This window comes from Amblyraja radiata, chromosome 7 (genome assembly GCF_010909765.2).
Source record: "Amblyraja radiata isolate CabotCenter1 chromosome 7, sAmbRad1.1.pri, whole genome shotgun sequence".
NCBI lineage: Eukaryota > Metazoa > Chordata > Chondrichthyes > Rajiformes > Rajidae > Amblyraja > Amblyraja radiata.
In genome coordinates this window covers 5,949,747-5,970,857 of record NC_045962.1, presented here as the reverse complement: position 1 = coordinate 5,970,857, position 21,111 = coordinate 5,949,747, and the positions used below count along the sequence as shown (strand labels likewise).

Sequence of the window (21,111 nt, the reverse complement as noted above, 5' to 3'; positions counted from 1 at the left end):
AAATAATATCATAGTTATTCTAAAAGAACAAAATAATATAATTGTATATTAAGGAAGTTGAATACTTCCATTTGAGGAATGTAAAGTAATTTTTTGCTTTCAAACTACAAAAGGGATTAATCCAAAGAAGGTCTGTGCACGCACTCATTGGGATAGCAGTACCAGGATATATTATACTCTCCTTTACATATATTACACATATTTTTCATGTTTTCATATATTACACTAATTACATAGAGAAGATCCAAGAACATATGATGCCCTATGTAATGCAAGGCATTTGACAGATTAAGATTGGTACTAACATTGAAATTCTGGTTGCTGCTCCTGGAATTTACTGGCTCGTGATTATTCACTGAAGACGACCTTTCTAACACACGGTGGATTCAATCTATCAATTAATTGGGGGTAAAGACATTCTGAGTTATTTCACTATCTGGTGCGTCAAAACTAATGGATAAGGTTCAGAGTCTAAATCTGCATACATATGGTGATACTCTTCCGCCATGATGCTTTTAATAAAAGAGTTTCACAGAAAGTGCATAAAGAATGTTCACCTAATGCATATGTTACAGAGTCACATAGAGATAGCATCAAAACAGTACTTTCGGCCCACCGAATTTGTGCCGATCACCCTTTTACATCAATCGTATAATTATCCCAATTTTCTTTTATTCTTTCCAAATGCTCAGCAACTCCTCCCACATACTATCATCCGCCTACACATTATGGGCAATTTACAATGTTCAATTATCCTACCAATGTACAGATCTTTGATACATTTGAGAAAATCCACACACACAAACTCCACAGAGATATCACCAGGTCGCTGACAACATGAGGCAGCAGCTCTACTCGCTGCGCTACTGGCCTGCGTCATAGAAATAGGTTTACAACATCAGATGTTCATCAGAGCTTCAGGGTTTGTTGAAAATGACCTCAAATTGAACAGAAAAGAAACATCACTTTCCTCTTCTTAAGCACTGTGTGCCAGAGGAGCATTTATTAAAAATGTACGAGAAAGATGATTACGTGTGTTTTGCCAGCTTTCTGAGCTGTTTGGAAGATAAATTAAGCCCTCTAGAATACTCTAGTAAAATAACAATTAAGGCTGAAAAGGTTAACGGAGGATACATTCCTCATTCTTAATAACTTTAAGAATGGCTTCATTAGCTACTTTGTTCAAGAGTAATTAAGGATCAGTCAGAACTGTTGGTCTTGCCAGACACATTAACACTACATGAAGAAAGCACTTTCAAGTGGACAGAGCAGAAGCTTTCTTGTAAATACCTCATATGTGACTTTGCATCAAGAAGTTCAAAAGCAGTGACCCTGGGCTCTCCGGCAACATTCTGCAGGATTTTCAATCTAGAACCACAGTGCTTAAAGAACTCAGTGCAGATATTTAAGAGTGACTCCCGAGGTCTGCGGAATTCCTCCCTTGCTATACGTTCGTCTAGCTCTTCAGTCGGAAGACTATGGCCCTCTTCCAACAAATGTAGGTTATCTCTGCAGACAAACAACAGATTTACTTTGCTATAAAATTAAATTTAAAAAACATCAATGAAACTGTTAACCAATTATTGCGCAACTTTTCTGAACAAAATCATGGCGACTCCTACCTAATGTGATTACAATGCCCCTACATTACAAGAAGTTGAGTGATCCAGGAGTGTCCCTCTGGTTGGTAACCAATTTCCAGAGGACTCGGGTAGGCGAGTCGAATAGGTAGATGACAACATTTCACGCACAGATGTGTGAGTTGATGTATTTTCGTTGGGAAGGGGAGACAATATATTTAAGTGACAAAAATAGAAAAGCACAAAGTGCTGGAGTAACTCAGAGGGTCAGGCAACAACTTTGGATGACATGGAGAGGCGATGCTTCGGGTCAGGACCATTCTTTAGATCAATGTCTGAAGAGGACATGAGATAGCTTTGGCAGATAAGATAATCCTAAGAGATCCCACAAGTATATTAAGAGCAAAAGGGTAAAGGGGGAAAGAATAAGTCCTCTTAAGAATGAGACACAGGAGATGGGCGAGATATTAAATGAATATTCATCATCTGTATTTACCATGTAGAAGGTGTGGAAGAAAACGATTTAAGGAAACTGAATAGTGGTGTGTTGAAAGATATCAACATTACAAAAGAGGAGATGCTGGGAATCTTCAGGCATTTGAAGGTGTCAAAATCACTGGGGCCTGATCATGTTAGGAAGCTAGGGGAGATATTGCAGGAGCCCTGGCAGAGATATTTGCATCATCTTTAGCCACGGGTTAGGTACCAAAGACTGGAGGGCAGCTAATGTTTTGCCTTTATTTAAGAGGAGATGCAAGGACAAGTCAGGGAACTATAGACTGGTGAATCTAACATTGGTGGTGGGAAAGTCACTGGGGGAGATACAGAGACACAGGATCTACCTCCATTTGGAAAAGCAATGATTGATAAGGGATAGGCAGCATTGCTTTGTATGTGGGAAATTGTACCTCATAAATCTGACTGAATTTTGTGACCAGGTAATCAAGAGGATTTACACGGGTGGAGTTATGGGAACTTTAACAAGGCCTTTGACAAGGTCCTGCATGGTAGGGTCGTCTGGAAGGTCCGATTACTTGGGATCCAGGGTGAACTCACAAATTGCTTACAAAATTAGCTTGGTGGAAGGCAACAGAGGATAGTTGTCAAACTGTAGTCCTGTAGGTCTGTGTCCAAGATGGCTGCCGTGAAGAGAGAGTGGACGCTGGCGCGCTTTGGCTGCCGCTGCTCTCTTTTCACACTGTGTTTTTGATTTTCTGTTTTTGGATTGAATTCTGTTTTTAATTTGTGTCACTGTGATGTCTTTAATTACTTGTTTAATTCCGATTATATGTTTTTATTCCGATTACTATGTAAGGTGTCCTTGAGATGTATGAAAGGCGCCCATTAAATAAAATTTATTATTATTATTATTATAGTAATGAAGAGTTGTTATTCAGACTGGCAGCCTGTGACTAGTTGTGTACCACAGGGATTGGTGCAGGGACCACTGTTGCTTGTCATCTGGATCATCAGTGAAGATGACTATCCAAGATTACAACAGAATTACGATGAACTGCGGAAGTGGACAAAGGAATTTCAAATGAATTTAACTCTGAAAAGTGTGAGGTATTTTGTAAAGAGAAACCACTTACACTGTATATAATAGAGTGTAGTGGAACAGAAGGACCGAGGGGTGCAAGTACATAGTTCCTGAAAGTATAGACTCAGGTAGAAATATGGTGAAGAAAGCATTTGGCATGCTTGCCTTCATCCGTCAAGGCATTGAGTACTGTACTTGGGACATCATGTTTCAACTGGTGAATCCCTCTTGGAGTGTTGTGCACGTTCTAGTCGCCCAGCTATAGGAAGGATGTCATTAAGTTGGAAAGGGCGCAGAGAAGATGCACAAGGATGGTACTGGGACTGGAGGGTTTGAGTTATAAGGAGAGGCTGAACAGGCCAATCCTTTATATTATCATTTTCAGCCCTGTGACAATGCCCACAATTTCAGTACCAGCAAGGTGTTAATTGTATGTAAATTTTAGACTCTCCAGCCCATAATATTCTAAAGCTCCTTAATTCAAGAAATGCCCCAAAAGATTGTAAAATTACAAATATGCTACATTAAAAAACGTCTGAAAGAGAAATCAATACAATACTTTAGATCTATCATCACAAGTTACCCAACAAACCAAACTAAATGTTTTCATGTGCTTCACTGTAGCAGAGGAATGGCATGGATGCAGTTCATTTGGATTTAGCTAAGGTTTCACAGAGGAAAGAAACACAGACCCCTTTGGCTCATGGTGTCCGTGACAATCGTAAAGTCAGTCAAAATCAAATACAAACTAATCCCACCTGCCTCAATATGATCTATATACCTCCATTTTTCATGTGTCTGTCTAAATGGTAGAAGCATGTACTTCTATCACCTCCTCTGGCAGCATGCTCCAGGCATCTTTCACTTTCTGTGTAAAAAAATGGCCTTGTAAATCCTTTAAACTTTCCCCTTCTTATCTTATAGCTATGCCCTCGAGAATTTAACATTTCCACCAGGCGTTCAAGCATCTGATTATCTATCCTATTTGTGCCACTCATAATTTCATATACTTTTATCAGGTCAACTCACAGCTTCCAACTCAAGTATCTATTGTTCTTGAGTTTGAACTGATTGTATCTATGCATATCTTAATTGTTTGGATAGCATGCGAAACAAAGCTTTTTACTGTTCCTGTGACAATAATAAACCTAAGCACTCCTAACCCTCTCTAATCCAGTCTGAAGAAGTGTCCCAACCTGAAATGCCTCCTATCCATTCCTTCCAGAGATGCTACCAGACCCAGAGTTACTCCAGCACTTTGTGTTTTGCTCAAGATTCCAGCTTCTGCAGTTTCTTGTGCATCCAGGTCAATCTCTTCCACACCTTCTTAAAAGTCTCATCTTCCTGTAATGTGGTGGCCAACACTTCACACAATACTCCAAATGTGGTCTAACCAAAGTTTTATACAGATGCAACATGACTTCCTAACATTTATACCCAACAGCCCAACTGATAAAGGCAAGTATGCCATGTGCCTTCTTAGCTACTTGTTTGCCACATCGGGGTCAATGGATATGCCCAACATCTTTCTACATCAAAGGGTCCCGCCATTTACTGGATACTTTGCACTTACATTTGACCTACCAAATTGCAAAACCTTATATTGGTATGGATGAAACACCAACCATTTCCCTGTCCACATTACTAACTGGTCTATAACCCGCTGCACCCTTTGACAACCTCCTTCACTAGCCGCAACTCTGCTAATTTTGTTTTTTCATGAGACATTTGATTAGGAGATTGGTTTGGCAGCAGAACAATTAGGATTAATCGGTTTGTATTCAAGCAGAAAGAAATGAGCAGTGGTGTCTCTCAAGACCAAGGTCTTAACTATCCATTTATTTACTTATGATCTTCCTAATAACATGAACTGCCACGACATTGACAGAAATGCACAATTACAAAAATATATTGATAAAGTGAAGGGATGATGGAAAATTAGTTAAAAGCAAGTAATTGTGAGGTCATCCATTCTGAAAAAAATGATTTGACATATTCAAATATTTGGAAGCAGTAAAATGTTAGGAACAGTGAGGGTTCATAGAGATTTAGGAACCACACACACATACTTCAGGGTTTTGAAAGAGACTGATAAGATGAAAAGAGGAAAAAATATTTTTGCTTCTGGAAGAAGTCTAGGGAAAATAAACATAAAACTAGAGCCAGTCGATCCACACAGTAAGTTAGCAGACACTCCTTCACATAAATAGCATAAATATAGAACTCTTTCACTAAAAAAGCCACTTAAATGTGAGACCGCCCACCTCTATAAAGATCAATCTACATTCCAACAATCAAAACTGCACGTTTATTATAAACTAAGATATTTTCGATTGTCAACTGTTTTAGCTTCAAGGACCACAAGGAGTATGTTTCATTGCCTAATCTTATAAACAAGATAATAGGAAAATATCTTAGGAGAAAACATTAGAATGATGGCAATTACAGTTTAAGAGAGCAATCAATCCAATGTATGTTTGCATTGAAAGGTGATAAAATGAATATATAAAAATGATCAAGGCTTCTTCCTGACCTTGTTTTGATCCCTGCAGACATGGTATGGTTGGCTGTTGGAGCTCCTCTGTGACCTTGATCAGACCTGCTCATCTGAGGAGCTGTCATTGGCCTACATTGGATCCATAATATAAATCAACACATATTACCCAAATTGAAAGAATGGCTCATTTAAATGAGGTAAATGTTCCTTGATTGATCCAACTACAACAACAATCACTACAACATTGTATTTTTTAATTTATTTTATTCTATTCTAATATAGGTTTGTGTATTTAGTTAAGAAATAATCTGTTACTTAAAAATACAGTACAAAGCAACTTAGTAAAGATACAAATGTTGCAACATTTTAAATTTCATTTAGATGCAAGTAACAAATCAATGGGCAAGCTGAAAAAATTGTACAAGAAGATTATCTCTTCTGCATTACCGGGTGAGAGATTCAGCACTGTATAGTAGAGCTTGTATTGATGTGGCAAGTGAAGCAATGACACTGATTTCATCCCGAGCTGCAGTTGCTGACTCCAATTCAAAGGTTAGCTTCTTTAGTTTCTGTAGGTAACAAGGTACCAGTGCCTCTAGAACCATCAGCATTTGAAGGCTGCGGCACAGAATAGGAACATTAAAGCAGACAAAACACCTTGCTTGACGAAATCTAAGTCGAGATAATAATATTTTAGTCAACAGTTAAAAACTGGAAGATATAAAGTAGATAATTTGATTGTGTACCACCAGGGTTGCTTCTCAAAAGGCACTTTCTTCATCTGCCCACGAAAGGGTTAGTCTTGCCCTATAGCATTGATTATTATTAAATTTACATTTTGCAAATAATATATTGATAAAGTAGTGGAAAAGGGGAAAAACAATCAAACTCAATTTCAGTCAACATGAACCAGCGCCGCTTCATTAAAAATACTGATAACTATACGTTGAAATGGTTTGATGAGGAAGAGTAGGTGGAAGAATAAGGGAGTTGAGATTTACAGAGAACAGGTAAAAAAAGTTTTAAAGCCATGATCATATCAGTATGATCTTATTCAAAAGTGAAACCGACTCAAAAACCACATGGGCAAGGGCAACTGGTGTTGCATATGTTCTTGTGCAAATCAATAAGCATTCAATAGCTGTGTGAATCAAAAAAGCACCTTGATTAGACTATTCAAGACCACTAAACTGTAGTTAAACCATTTAAATAGTTGCCCATTAAAAATGCTAGAGTTTCAGAATATGAACCACACCCAATGTGATAATGTTAAACATCATATATCTTGCCATGAATGCCTGATTTAAGCTGAATGCCAACCACTCCAATTTGCCTAGTTGCTATCTTTATGGATTTGACTATTTTTATTTTTTAAATTTTATTTTGTGTTCTCCATCTTTCAAGCACAATAAAGTTACCTTTTCGTCCTACCATTACAGATATACTGGGTTTGTGGCAACTACCCACTCCCCATTGTCTGGAGTGCTGGTAAAGCACCTGTCTGATGTAATTTCTGTTTATCCTCAATATTCTATTCCTGCTGTTACACAGTAGAAGCCACTTTAGAGTACATAAAAATATATTAATGTAAACAAAAAAGTGTTCAAACTACGAGGCATCAGCTAGTAGATATTGAATATTTGCCCCTTGGTTGCCCTGATATCCTTCTGCCAGCTCATACTGTCAGAGGACATCTTCTTGGTTCTTGGTTTCTTGGTCCTCCAAAATATTCCAAATGGAATTTAAACTGGAGGTGGTGGAGGGAGGACTTAGCAATAGCAATAGAAATAGATACAAATATGTACAAGTCCGTAAAGGGAATAGATATGATAAATGCACAAAGTATTTTTCCCGGAGTTGGGGAATCAAGATCCAGAGGGCATAGGTTTAAGGTGAGAGGGGCAACCTTTTCACACAAAGGGTGACGGGTGTATGGACGAGGTAGTTGAGACGAGCACTATCACATTTAAAAGACATTTGGACAGGTATATGATAGGAAAGGCTGAGATGGATATGGGCCAAACGCAGGCAGGTGGGACTAGTGTAGATGGGGCATGTTGGTCGGCGTGGGTAAGTTGGGTCATAGGGCCGAATTCCACGTCGTGTGACTCTAAAAGGCTCTCTTTTTCTCTAAATTATTTTAACAATAAATATAGATTTTTAATATTTCAAAAATAAGTAAACACATTTAAAAAAGTTATCTGATGTTAATTCATTCAATAATGTAATTATTTCATCAGTCATCGTTGGCATAAAGCTAAGAGACCAAGTTCTCATATCTGGGTCTCTGCGCATCCCTCTGCAATTAGATCCTCGACTTCCTCATCCACAGACCACAGTCTGTCCGTATTGGTGGAAGTGTGTCATCCTCGATAACAATCAGCACGGGAGCACCTCAAGGCTACGTGCTCAGCCCCCTGCTGTACTCAATCTATACTGATGACTGCGTAGGCGGACATAGTGCGAACTCTACCATCAAGTTCGCCGGCGACACCAATGTTGTGGGACGTATCACTGATGGGGACGAGTCAGAGTATAGAAGTGAGATCGACCGATTTAAAGTGCATCTGATCCCTCGGCTCAGTGTGACTGATTACTGCGACTATGTACAAATCCAGCAGTGGATAGGAAGGTCATATGTACAGGCAGATCCTCCATGCAGAGGATTTTGCTCCGAGATCAAGATAAGTAAATACTCTTGCATTGTATAGCTACATAAAACCGAAGGTACCACTACTCTGATAATATTGTCTACCTAAATCTGTTTCATTTGATACCTTATATCCATATGTTTTATGGTATTCTCAATGAGGATATCTTTCCTGTTGTCTATGAGATATTTTTCTGTGTGTGCAACAAACGATCAACTATGTTCTACATTAAATTTCCAAATAATATTACAGTACCTTCTTAGTGATTCTGGAGCATATGCAACTACAGTAACACACAGCTTGATAGCTTCAATGATGGAGAAGGCAAGATCTTCATTTCCATAACAGAAATCTAGAGGTAAATGGAAATGTTTTATGTAGGTGATATTTTGTTTATGTGGGCTAATGCCTATGTTTAAGTTAGAGAGAAACAACTAATTTTGTTAATATTATTCAGCATGTTTTCAACCAATGAGAGATTTAGAAATAATAATGACAGAAAAAAGTCTGTAATATCCTTCAATTGAAAACATCTTAATAAGATCCAACTCCTTGTACCCTATTATGGTGTATAACACCAGGATATGATTAATGGCCTAGTTGCTGTATCATGCTTCCCAATATAGGCGATCATATCTCCACGATTCACGAACTTGACAGAAATGCACTAGTGTGAGCAGTAATTGTTGACGATGGTCCATCTAACATGTAGCATTATTTTTTGAGTGTGTAAACATAGTATCTGCAGCAGTTGAAAGTCCAGTGGAAAAAGATACCACCACTGACAATGAGATGAGATGCTTGCCATGCTACAAGATGTACAATGGAATATCTCAGGATCCACAGAGCTTGTGATTTGCTGAACAATGATCTGCTGATTCGATATTTTATTGAAGATCACAAATCAAGAACGGAGAAAAATCAGCTGATCCTAATGTAACCCGTCTATACAGAGTGCAGCAGCACTAAGTTCCAATTCCAGCTCAAAAGCTTCCTGCTAGAGTTTCTAGTTGATAATGATTCAGATTTAATATGTCAGTGTACCAATGTGAAATCAATAATACCCCTTTTCTGTAGAGATAGGATATATCCTGAACTCCATTTTTGAGACTGTTATCTCCATGATTACATGCCGGCCACTGATGATTGGAATGAAAACAAGGCATAATGTCAGTAAAGGTAATATATTTATAGAGTTCAACATGACGTCTATGGTGGTAATTGGACAGCTCCTTTAAAAAACTTGGAGGAATATCTACAGGATTTCTGTACTTAGCACCAATACATTTTCTACCAAATGCCAAAACATGAAGGTAAAGTGATGAAGTATATTTTCCACATTCGACAATTTATAAGCATGATGATAGATTTCTACTTGTCGGACACCTACCTATCAACCAAAGAAAAGCTTAAAATGCATCTCGGGAGAGTATTGTATACTATATTATCCTGTGCAGTTACACATTAATTCATATCAAGGTTAAATTATGATATGGGTAAAAACAAATTGATCAACTGTTGCTTCACAGCTAAATAATACTTCTCTTTCAAGCTATATAGAATATAAATTGTGAAAATTGTCACAAATCTTTCATGTCATACAATATGTTGAATGGAATAATTTTCAGTAGAATTAATCATATAATGGCATTATAATCTCTTTCTACATCTAAAATCAATGAAGATTACCTAGTGATTTTAGAGGCTTGTCAGCTTTTACTAATTCCAGTACATCCAATATATCTTCTGTATCGTTCTCCAAGGATACCAAGAGATTAAATAGACATTGAGAAGACACACCTTTGGATGATGCATTATGTGTAGCATCCTAAATACAAAGTCAAATAAAAGTTTTGTTAAATGCAATTTGATGTCAATATTCATTTCAATCTTATTAATCGAAACATTTAATTTCCTGGATGAAGGTTTAATTATTTTATTTTTAGTTAAATAGATAATTATTTTCAATGCCAACAATGGTGGATTGTTGCAACTGGCCTCCGCATCTTATGTTTGCAAGAGACAATAGGTGCAGGAGTAGGTCATTCGGCCCTTCAAGCCAGCACTGCCATTCAATGTGATCATGGCTGATCATCCACAATCAGTACCCCATTCCTGCCTTCTCCCCATATCCCCTGACTCCGCTATCTTCAAGAGCCCTATCTAGCTCTCTCTTGAAAGTATCCAGAGAACCTCACAACTCTTTGTGTGAAAAAGTGTTTCCTCATCTCCGTTCTAAATGGCTTACCCCTTATTCTTAAACTGTGGCCCCTGGTTCTGGACTCCCCCAACATCGGTAACATGGTTCCTGCCTCTAGCGTGTCCAAACCCTTAATAATCTTATATGTTTCAATAATATTCCCTCTCATCCTTCTAAATTCAAGAGTAGACAAGCCCAGCCACTCCATTCTCTCAGCATATGACAGTCCTGCCATCCCGGGAATTAACCTTGTGAACCTACGCTGCACTCCTTCAATAGCAACAATGTCCTTCCTCAAATTAGGGGACCAAAACTACACACAATACTCCAGGTGTGGTCTCACAAATGTTGCATTTTGGAAAGTCTAACAATGGTTAGGACCTACACAGTGAATGTTAGGGCTCTGGGAAGTATTGCAGAGGAGAGGGATATAAGCGTGCAGGTACATAGTTCCTTGAAGGTAGGCTCACAGGTAGATGTTGTGCTCAAAAAGCCTTTTGGCATCTTGGCCTTCATCAGTCAGAGTATTTAGTGTAGAAGTTGGGAGGTCATGTTGCGCTTATAATAAGACGTTGGTAGGGCCACAGTTATAGAATATTGTGTTCAGTTATGAGCACCATGTTATGGGGAAGATGTTGTTAAGTTGGAAAGGGGGCAGAGAAGATTTACAAGAACTTTACCAGGACTCGAAGGTCCGAGCTAAAGGGAGAGGTTGAGCAGGCTGGAACTCTATTCCCTGGAGCATAGAAGGATGAGGGGTGATCTTCTCAAGGTGCATAAAATTATGAGAGAAATAGACCAGGTAGACACACAGAGTTTCTTGCCCAGGGTAGGGAAATCGTAAACCAGAGGACATAGGTATAAGGTGAAGGGGGAAAGATTTTATAGGAATCTACGAGGTAACTTTTTCATACAAAGGGTTGCGGGTGTATGGAGCAAACTGCTGGAGGAGGTAGTTGAGGCAGGGACTATTGCAACGTTTAAAAAGCAATGAGACAAGTACATGGATGGGACAGGTTTAAAGGGATGTGGGCCAAGAGCAGGCAAGAAGGACAAAGTTGGACCGAAGGGCTTGTTTCCACACTGTATGATTCTATGTCTTTATGACTATTATTCTGCCAGGGGACAATATTTTGAGTGTGTCAAAAAATCTAATTTTGTAGAACTTTACCTTCAAAATATCTGCGAGCAGATTTGAAATATATTAAATCAGGGAAGGGAAAAAGAGATGGAAGCGATTTTGGTTTACTTACCGAAAATTCCAGCAATGGTGCCACACTAGCAAATAACTGGAGGATAAAGGGCTTTCGATGCAAAATATAAAACTGACGACATGTAAACTCAATTGCTTGGCGTAGCAAAGGATTGCTTTCATAATCAGCATAGACCTGTAAAAGGAGAACAGGAGGGAAGTTACAATTTCAATGGTCTAAATGCAAATATAAAATAAATATTACGCATGATCTATGAATAATTAATTTTGGTTTTAATTATTTAAACAGTAATAATAGGTCATACAACTACAAATTTTACAATTAATGTATTTCATTTCCTATACACATCCATGGAATAACTTGGAAAAGGTTATTTCTGACTAATATCGTGATTAAACAGAAGGCACTTCTCGGTGTTCACCCATACAAGTATTTTTGCTTAATATCTCATCCAAAAGCCTACACCCACCAACAGCAGCAAGTAAACTTAATACTACATTGATACACTATACTATACTATGCGTGTGTAGGTGATAAAAGGAAAACTTAAACCCATAACCTTCTGATACAGAGGTGAAAATGTACATTTAGAATTTGTAGTAAAAGATGTACGGTACTTTATTTAGTAGTGTTCTCAATGACATAAGGCTGATAAACAGATACAAAAGAGAACATTTGGTTTATAATTGTTTTCAGGGTAGGCTAATTTCTTTTTGAAGATATATAACCAAGACATTCAAAACGTTAACCCATGAAGTCGACTAATTTAAACATCTGATGAAATAAAAGTTAAGCAGTGCCATCAATCTCACCCATGAAGGATATCTTTGAATACAATTGCTCTCAGTTATGAAACTGAGAGGCAGGAAACAGATTGTTTTTCAGCAGGATGGATGGAACTGAGTGAAAATAACCAGAAAGGAAAATTATATACTGTAAGGTTGAGAGAATGTGGGGAGAAAGAATGACAACAAAAAACAAAATAGGGCCACTTCAGTTTCTATGGGAATGAAGGGAATGGGCTCAAAGAACTGGCGACTAGGGTGATGAGAGATTATATTTGGTTAATAAATAATTCTGTAAAATATAGATTTATATATGCTTAACACAGTCTTTACAATAATAAAGCTATCCTTAAGTTTGAATAGTGCTTTAGTTCAATTTTTGTGGAAAATGCATTAGCATCATGATATGCAAGCTGAAAATATACAGGATCAAGAAAACGTGTTACTTGTGAAGACAAACATTGAGACTATGAATGATTTTCGGAGGACAAAAAGGGGCCCGGGGATAGCTCTGGCAGATATTAAGGATAATCCCAAGAGATTTAACTAGTAAATTAAGGGATAAAGGGTAACTGGAGAGAGAATACGACCTCTCAGGAATCAAAGCTGTCAACTCTGGGATGGACAAGGTCCACAATGAGTATTTATCCTCTGTTTTTACCGTGAACAAAGACTGGAACTTGGGGCAGTCAGTATTATGGCCAAGGAGATGCTGAAGGTCCTAACGAATATGAAGGTAGAAAAAATCTCCCGGGCCTGATCAGACATATCTGAGGACACCGTGGGAAGTTAGAGAAGAAATTGCAAGTGTCCTGTCTGAGATTTATGAGTCATCATTTAGTAGGGATGAGGTGCTGGAAGACCGGTAGGTGGTAAATGTTACATCTTTATTCAAGAAGGGCAGTTGGGACAAGCCTGAGAACTATAGACAAGAGACTCAAACATCTGTGGTCGGAAAGTTACTCGAGAGTATTCTGAGCGATAAGATATACATGCATGTAAATAGACAAGGGATTAGAGGACATCATGTCTTTCGAATCTGATTGAGCTTCTTGAAGATGTAACCAAAAAGGTTGATGAAGGCAGGAGATAAATTTACAGACAACATAAAAATTGGTGGAGATGTGGATAGTGAGGAAGCTTATCAAAGAGTTCAGCAGGATATAGCCCAGTTGGAAACGTGGTCAGCGAATTGGCAAATGGAATGTAATCCAGTCAAGTATAAAGCAGGACATTTATCAGATACAGAAATGGGCGGAGAAATGGCAGATGGAGTTTAATCCAAGCAAGTGTGAGATGTTGCATATTAGCTATAAGGCATGTTTGGACAAACGTGGATTGTTTTCTCTAGAGCGTCGGATGTTGAGGAGCGACGTGATGGAAGTTTCTAAAATTACGAGAGTTATAGATAGGGTAGATTGTCAGACTTTTTCCCCCATGGTGGAAATGTCAAGTTATGTGGATCATCGGCTTGAGGTGCAAGGAGAAAAGTTTGATGGACATTCACAAGGCATGTTTTTTTTAACAAAGTGAGTGGTAGGTATTGAGAATACACTGCTTGGGTAAATGGTGGAAGCATATATAATAGCAATGTTTAAGAGACATTTAGATAGGAACATGAATAAGTAGGGAATGGAGGGATAACATGTGTGGGCAGATGGGATTACTTTGGAGTGGCATCGTGGTCAGCACAGACACTGCGGGTCAAAGACATGTTGAACTGTTTAATAGTTTAACTCCACAATGTGGCTACAAGGCAATGTGTTCAGGTCTCCAAGGAAAATGACAGCATCCCAGTAAATGACAGTAAACACTGTACACTGACAATGACAATTAAAATTGAATCTGAATCTGATCCATGCATATACAAATCTTTTGCTGCTGGACTGGCACAGGCACTCTTCCTGAATCAACCGGAGTCCAGAACCAGGGGCCACAGTTTAAGAATAAGGGGTAAGCCATTTAGAACGGAGATAAGAAAACACTTTTTCACACAGAGAGTTGTGAGTCTGTGGAATTCTCTGCCTCGGAAGGCGGTGAAGGCCGGTTCTGTGGGTACTTTCAAGAGAGAGCTAGATAGGGCTCTTAAAGATAGCTGAGCCATGGGACATGGGGAGAAGGCAGGAACGGGGTACTGATTGTGGATGATCAGCCATGATCACATTGGTGCTGGCTCGAAGGGCCGAATGGCCTACTCCTGCACCTATTGTCTATTGACTATGGTTTTGCATCTACCTCCTTGCTGACACAAGGTTAGAGTTTGTAAACACAGTACTCAATAGATACTATAATAAAACAATAAAATGTTCAATTAAAAAAAAACCCAACAGTGCAAAAAAAAACAAAGCCCGAAATCCCTACTGCAACCAAGGCCGTTCATAGTTTAATTGGAGTTCTCAGTGTTCAATAGCCTGATGGTTCCTGAATCTGGACATTACAGTTTTCAGACTCCAATGCCTTCTTCCCGATGACACGAATGAAAGGAGAGTGTGGCCAGGGTAGTGTGAGTCGTTGTGATGTTGGCTACATTTTTGGGACAGCGCCTCGTATAGATCAATGATGGAGAGGTCAGTACCCGTGATGGACTGGGCAATGTTCTCCACATATTGTAATCTCCTTCATTCCTGTGTGTTTGATATGTCATGATGTAACAAGTCACTATACTCTCTACTGTAAACCTGTAGAAGTCCAAGAGAATATTTGTTGACCTACCGAATCTCCTCAATCTTCTAAGGAAGTATTGAAGTTGATCGGCTTTCTGTGTTCATCAATGTGCTGTCCAGGATAGACCTTCAGAGATATGCACTCCCATTATCAATTTGCTGCCAATGTTTACCGTTAATGTTGAGCTGCTTCAGGGTCATGACTGGCAGTGATTAAAAATAATCTTTGCCATTTCATGATCTCTGCACATACGTTCCTTAGGTGCTAGGTTGCGTCTATTCAAGATTGATAGCTCAATTTGTTTCCGTTTTTTATTTTGAAACAAACCGTTATCACCAAAAGAAACAATCAGATCCTTATAGCGTTGCTATTTGTTATATCACAAGTGTGCCATCACACTTCTACTTGGTAGCAATATAGCCCTGCGTAGTATATTGGATCAATTAGTTAACCAACAGCTCTCTAAAAAACATAGCCATCCGCAGCCATCTGCCCCAACCTTTCAGCGGCAATCACATGGCCCAGAGGATAAACACAAAATGCTGGAGTAACTCAGCGATGCAGACAGCATCTCTGGATAGAAGGAATGGGTGATGTTTCGTGTCTCGACCCGAAACGTCACAGATTCCTTCGATCCAGAGATGTTGCCTGTCCTGCTGAGTTAAGGGGCTGTCCCACTTGGGCCATCTAATTGGCGAGTTTAGAAGAGTTTAAAAAAATTACATGTTGAAGACCAGCTTCGACTAGTTACGACTAACTTCGGGAAAATTGGACACCGAACAGTGGAGAGTGAAGACGACCTCCTTCGATCTCCATCGACCTCCCTTCGACTATGATGAAGACTTTCTACGTCTACCTTCGACTACCCTTGATTACCTACGACTAACATGCCAACCTACTACGACTAAACCTACGAGTAAATAAAGTGTAGATTTTTTCCATGGCGACCTTTTTTTACTTGCGGGCATTTTTTAACATATTGAAAAAAACACCTCAACCCGAGGCCTCGAGTACGCGGAGACCACTCTCGAGCATGAAGGAGAGTTACGAAGACCTCCTACGACCTCGTGTCGACCATGCTGCGAGTATGAATCGAGGGCAAACTCGCCAGAACTTGCGGATTATGTCGCCCAAGTGGGACAGGCCCTTTACTCCAGCATTTTGTATCTATCTTCGGTGTAAAGGAGAAAATATTGAATGATAGGCTACACTGAGGACAAGAGGGTTTAAGGATAGTGGATGAATAGGTGAGTGTCTGACTTTTTGCCAGTAGGAATAGCACCTATGCAATATGTGTGTAAACATAGAAACATAGAAATTAGGTGCAGGAGTAGGCCATTCGGCCCTTCGAGCCTGCACCGCCATTCAATATGATCATGGCTGATCATCCAGCTCAGTATCCTGTACCTGCCTTCTTTCCATACCCCCTGATCCCTTCAGCCACAAGGGCCACATCTAACTCCCTCTTAAATATAGCCAATGAACTGACTTCAACTACCTTCTGTGGCAGAGAATTCCAGAGATTCACCACTCTCTGTGTGAAAAATGTTTTTCTCATCTCGGTCCTAAAAGATTTCCCCCTTATTCTTAAACTGTGACCCCTTGTTCTGGACTTCCCCAACATCGGGAACAATCTTCCTGCATCTAGCCTGTCCAACCCCTTAAGAATTTTGTAAGTTTCTATAAGATCCCCCCTCAATCTTCTAAATTCTAGCGAGTACACGCCGAGTCTATCCAGTCTTTCTTCATATGAAAGTCCTGACATCCCAGGAATCAGTCTGGTGAACCTTCTCTGTACTCCCTCTATGGCAAGAATGTCTTTTCTCAGATTAGGAGAGCAAAACTGTATGCAATACTCCAGGTGTGGTCTCACCAAGACCCTGTACAACTGCAGTAGAACCTCCCTGCTCCTATACTCAAATCCTTTTGCTATGAATGCTAACATACCATTCGCTTTCTTCACTGCCTGCTGCACTCCGGAAGTGGCGGCGCCGGTGAACGGCTGCGGCTCGCCTGCAGTCCGTTTGTCTTTACTTTTTTGTGTTGTTTTTTTTCGTTTTGTCTAGTTAAGTTTTTGGTTTTTAGGTTGTGTTTATGTGGGGTAGGGGGTTGAAACGGGGCTTGCTGTCTCTCCCTTCGGGGGAATGCGACTTTTTTATCGTATCCCCCTTCTCTGCCTCCGTCTGCGCTGAGGCCTAATGGCGGAGCTGGCGACCTCGAGACTCCGGAGGCAGCCAGTCAGGACTCACCCTGGGCTCGCTCCCGTGAGGGCGGCCCAGCTCGGGGCTGGAACGGCGCTCCCGTGAGGGGCTGTGACCCTCCCGTGAGGGCGGCCTGGCGAGGGGCTGAGACTCTCCCGTGAGGGGCTGTGGCGCTCCCGTCGGAGCGGCCCATCCTGAGGGTGGAATGGTGCTCCCGTCGGAGCGGCCCAGCTCGAGGGTGGAATGGCGCTCCCGTCGGAGCGGCCCAGCTCGAGGGTGGAATGGCGCTCCCGTCGGAGTGGCCCAGCTCGAGGGTGGAATGGCGCTCCCGTCGGAGTGGCCCAGCTCGAGGGTGGAATGGCGCTCCCGTCGGAGCGGCCCATCCCGAGGGTGGAATGGCGCTCCTGTCGGAGCGGCCCAGCTCGAGGGTGTAATGGCGCTCCCGTCGGAGCGGCCCAGCCCGAGGTGGAATGGCGCTCCCGTCGGAGCGGCCCAGCTGGAGGGAGGAACGGCACTCACGTGAGGGCGATCCGGCTCGGGGCTGGAACGGTGCTCCGGTGGCTGGGACGGCGTTCTGGTGGATATGACCTGAGTCCTGGGTTCAGCCGCGGGCCAGCGGCTGCGTCCGCTGGACTGGAGGGCGGCAGCTTCGACCACCCCGGGCCGCGGTGTTTGAGCCGGCCTGTTTGCGGGGTTCGGTGAGCCGCGGGACTGTTTGTGCCATCGCCCGGTGGGGAATCGCCTCCACCACAGTGAGGAGGTGCTTGGAGGATACACTGTGGTGGATGTTAATTTGTGTTCAGTGTTGTTTATTATTGTATGATTGTATGTATGACTGCAGGCACAAAATTTCGTTCAGACCGTAAGGTCTGAATGACAACAAAGGAATTCAATTCAATTCAATTCACCTGCATGCCTACTTTCAATGACTGGTGTACCATGACACCCAGGTCTCGTTGCATCTCACCTTTTCCTAATCGGCCACCATTCAGATAATAGTCTACTTTCCTGTTTTTGCCAACAAAGTGGATAACCTCACATTTTTCCACATTATACTGCATCTGCCATGCATTTGCCCACTCACCCAGCCTATCCAAGTCACCTTGCAGCCTTGTACTTGTCAGTATCTATACAGCAGAGCTTAGTCTCCAAGTTCAAGTTACATGCACCAATTGGTACAGTGAGATTTGAGTTACCATACAGCCATATGAATAAAAAGAACATATTACATGATAGAGTTTAACATGAACATCCCCGCACAGCGAAATCAACGTTCCCACTGTGAGGGAAGGCAATAAAGTTCAGTCATCTTCCTCATTGTTCACCCATGGTCGGGGCCTTTGAACCCTCCGCAGTCGCTGCTACGGACGGCCCGATGTTACATACCCTCTCGCCGGGATGATTGGAACTCTGACGTCGGAATGGAAAAACACTCTCAGCGGCTTGGAGTTTCCGAATCGGCTACTTCCTACCGGAGATCGCGGCTCCCGAAGTCCAGAGGCCGAGCTGGACGGAGATTCAACACTGGCGTCCCTCGGCAAAGGGTCCCAGGACTTTGCGATGTTACAGTCAGCGCTGCCCGCGGCTGGAAGCTCCGCAAACCACAGCTCCACGATGTTCAAGTCAGCTGGCCCAACGCTCCATACGACAATTCCCGGTAAGGCATCGCTCCGCAATGGTAACTCAATGCTGCGCCGCTGCTGAAGCTCTGGCCGGTATTGGCAGGGAAAGGCCGCGCCAATCCAGTTGGTTGGCCGCGAGGGGGGGGGGGGGGGGGGGCGAAGATGTGACTCGGAGATAAGACGCATCTCTGACCAGGAAGTGACTGGGAAATGGTTTCCTCCTTCCCCTCCCCACCTCCCATATAAAAAAGACTAAAAAACCTCCAAAAACATACTTTTAACCAGACTAAAATTTTTTTTTAAAGGGTGAAAGGACGGACAGTGTTGGCGAGGCTCCCTTGCCATGGATCAAGATCTCAATGGATAGGAGCAGAATTAGGCCATTTGGCTCATCAAGTCTACACCGCAATTCAATCATGGCTGATCTCTCTCCCTCCTAACCTCATTCTCCTGCCTTCTCCCCATAACCACTGACACCCATCTCATTCAGACAAATCCACTGGCACTGGGGGAGCTGCACGCCGTGGTCAACAAGTACCAGGCGGCCTACCCCGAGGCATTTACCACCATTGGCAGGGATTTCAACAAAGCCGACCTGAAGAAATCTCTCCCTAACTTCCACCAACATGTCTCCTGCAGCACCAGAGGACCTAACACCCTCGACCACTGCTACACGACCATCAAGGATGCCTATCACTCTATCCCTCGCCCTCACTTCTGTAAATCCGACAATATTGCAGCGCTGCTTCTTCCTGCATACAGGCAGCATTGAAGAGAGCACCCCCAGAGGTGAGGACTGCACAGCGCTGGTCAGAGGAGGCAGAGGAACAACACCAGGTGTCTAGTCTGCTTCGAGTCTGTAGACTGGGAAATGTTCAAGGACTCGGCAACGGACCTGAATGAATACGCCACAGTCGTTACTGACTTCATAAGGAAATGTGTGGAGGACTGGGTCCCAACAAAAAGCTTCAGAGTGTTTCCTAACCGGAAGCCTTGAATGAGCCATGAGATCCGCATTGTTCTGAAGACCAGATCACGGGCATTCAGGTCTGGCGATGCAGAGGTCTTCAAGAAGTCCAGATACGACCTTGGTAAGGCCGTCAAAAAGGCCAAAAGGGACTTCTGCTCTAAGCTGGAGGATGAGACGGATGTTCGGCAACTGGGGCAGGGCTTGAATGCCATCACCTCCTACAAGGCGAAATCAGGAGGCAGCTCAAACGACAGTGAAGCATCACTCCCTGACGAGCTCAATGCGTTCTACGCACGTTTTTTATAGGGAGAACACTGATGTGCCTTCCCGAGCCCCCATTCGCCGTCATGGTATTTCAGTCACAGTCACAGAGTTCCGACGTCAGAAGATCCTTCAGAGGGGTGATCCCTCAGAAAGCGCCTGGGCCTGATGGTATACCCAGTCGTGTTCTCAAAACCTGTGCAGACCAAACTGGTTGGAGTTTTTGCGGACATTTTCAACCTCTCATTTCTGAGGTTCCAACCTGCTTTATAAGGGCATCAATAATACCGGTGCCCAAGAAGAGCAAGGTGACGTGCCTCAATGACTATCGACCAGTGGCACTAATGTCTGTGATAAATAAGTGCTTTGAGAGGTTGATTACGGCGCATATCAACTCCGACCTAGACAAGAACCTCGACCCATTGCAGTTCGCTTACCGGCACAACAGGCCAACGGTGGATGCGATCTCACTGGCTCTCCACTCCGCTCTGGACCACTTGGACAACAAAAACTCGTACGTCTGACTGTTGTTCATAGACTGCAGCTCGGCGTTTAATACCATCATCCCCTCCAAGCTGGTTACCACGTGCTCCTCATGGTCACCGACCCCGTCGACCTGCAGAGGATGCATGAGTGCCAACGAGTCTTCTCGGCAGCCTCCTCTGCCAGGATCAACTGGGGGAAATGTTCTGGACTCTTGGTGGGTCCCTGGCAGGTGGACTCCCTCCCGGAGGAGATGAGGTATTTCACGTGGAGTACCACACACCTCCTCTACCTGGGAGTCTACCTGAGTCCCGGTGCGGAGACCTGGCTGGCGAACTGGCAGGAGCTGGAGGTGAAAGTCGTCACCCGGCTGGGGCGCTGGACGGGTCTCCTCAGAGTGCTTTCGTACCGGGGCAGGGTGTTGGTCATTAACCAACTCGTGG

At 42.3% G+C, this 21,111-nt stretch overlaps 1 protein-coding gene across 6 annotated transcripts in view; it reads right to left on the bottom strand.

The window, feature by feature from the left end:
* unc80 (unc-80 homolog, NALCN channel complex subunit) overlaps positions 1-21,111 on the bottom strand; it is a 345,386-nt gene that overhangs the window by 68,668 nt on the left and 255,607 nt on the right. For all 6 annotated transcript variants that reach the window (XM_033023608.1, XM_033023610.1, XM_033023609.1 and 3 more), the window contains 6 exons: positions 11,722-11,856; positions 9,958-10,096; positions 8,524-8,620; positions 6,065-6,235; positions 5,654-5,746; positions 1,291-1,509 (listed from right to left, as the gene is read on the bottom strand). In XM_033023608.1, coding sequence (XP_032879499.1) covers positions 1,291-1,509; positions 5,654-5,746; positions 6,065-6,235; positions 8,524-8,620; positions 9,958-10,096; positions 11,722-11,856 — 854 coding nt within the window. The remainder of the gene's footprint in view (positions 1-1,290; positions 1,510-5,653; positions 5,747-6,064; positions 6,236-8,523; positions 8,621-9,957; positions 10,097-11,721; positions 11,857-21,111) is intronic.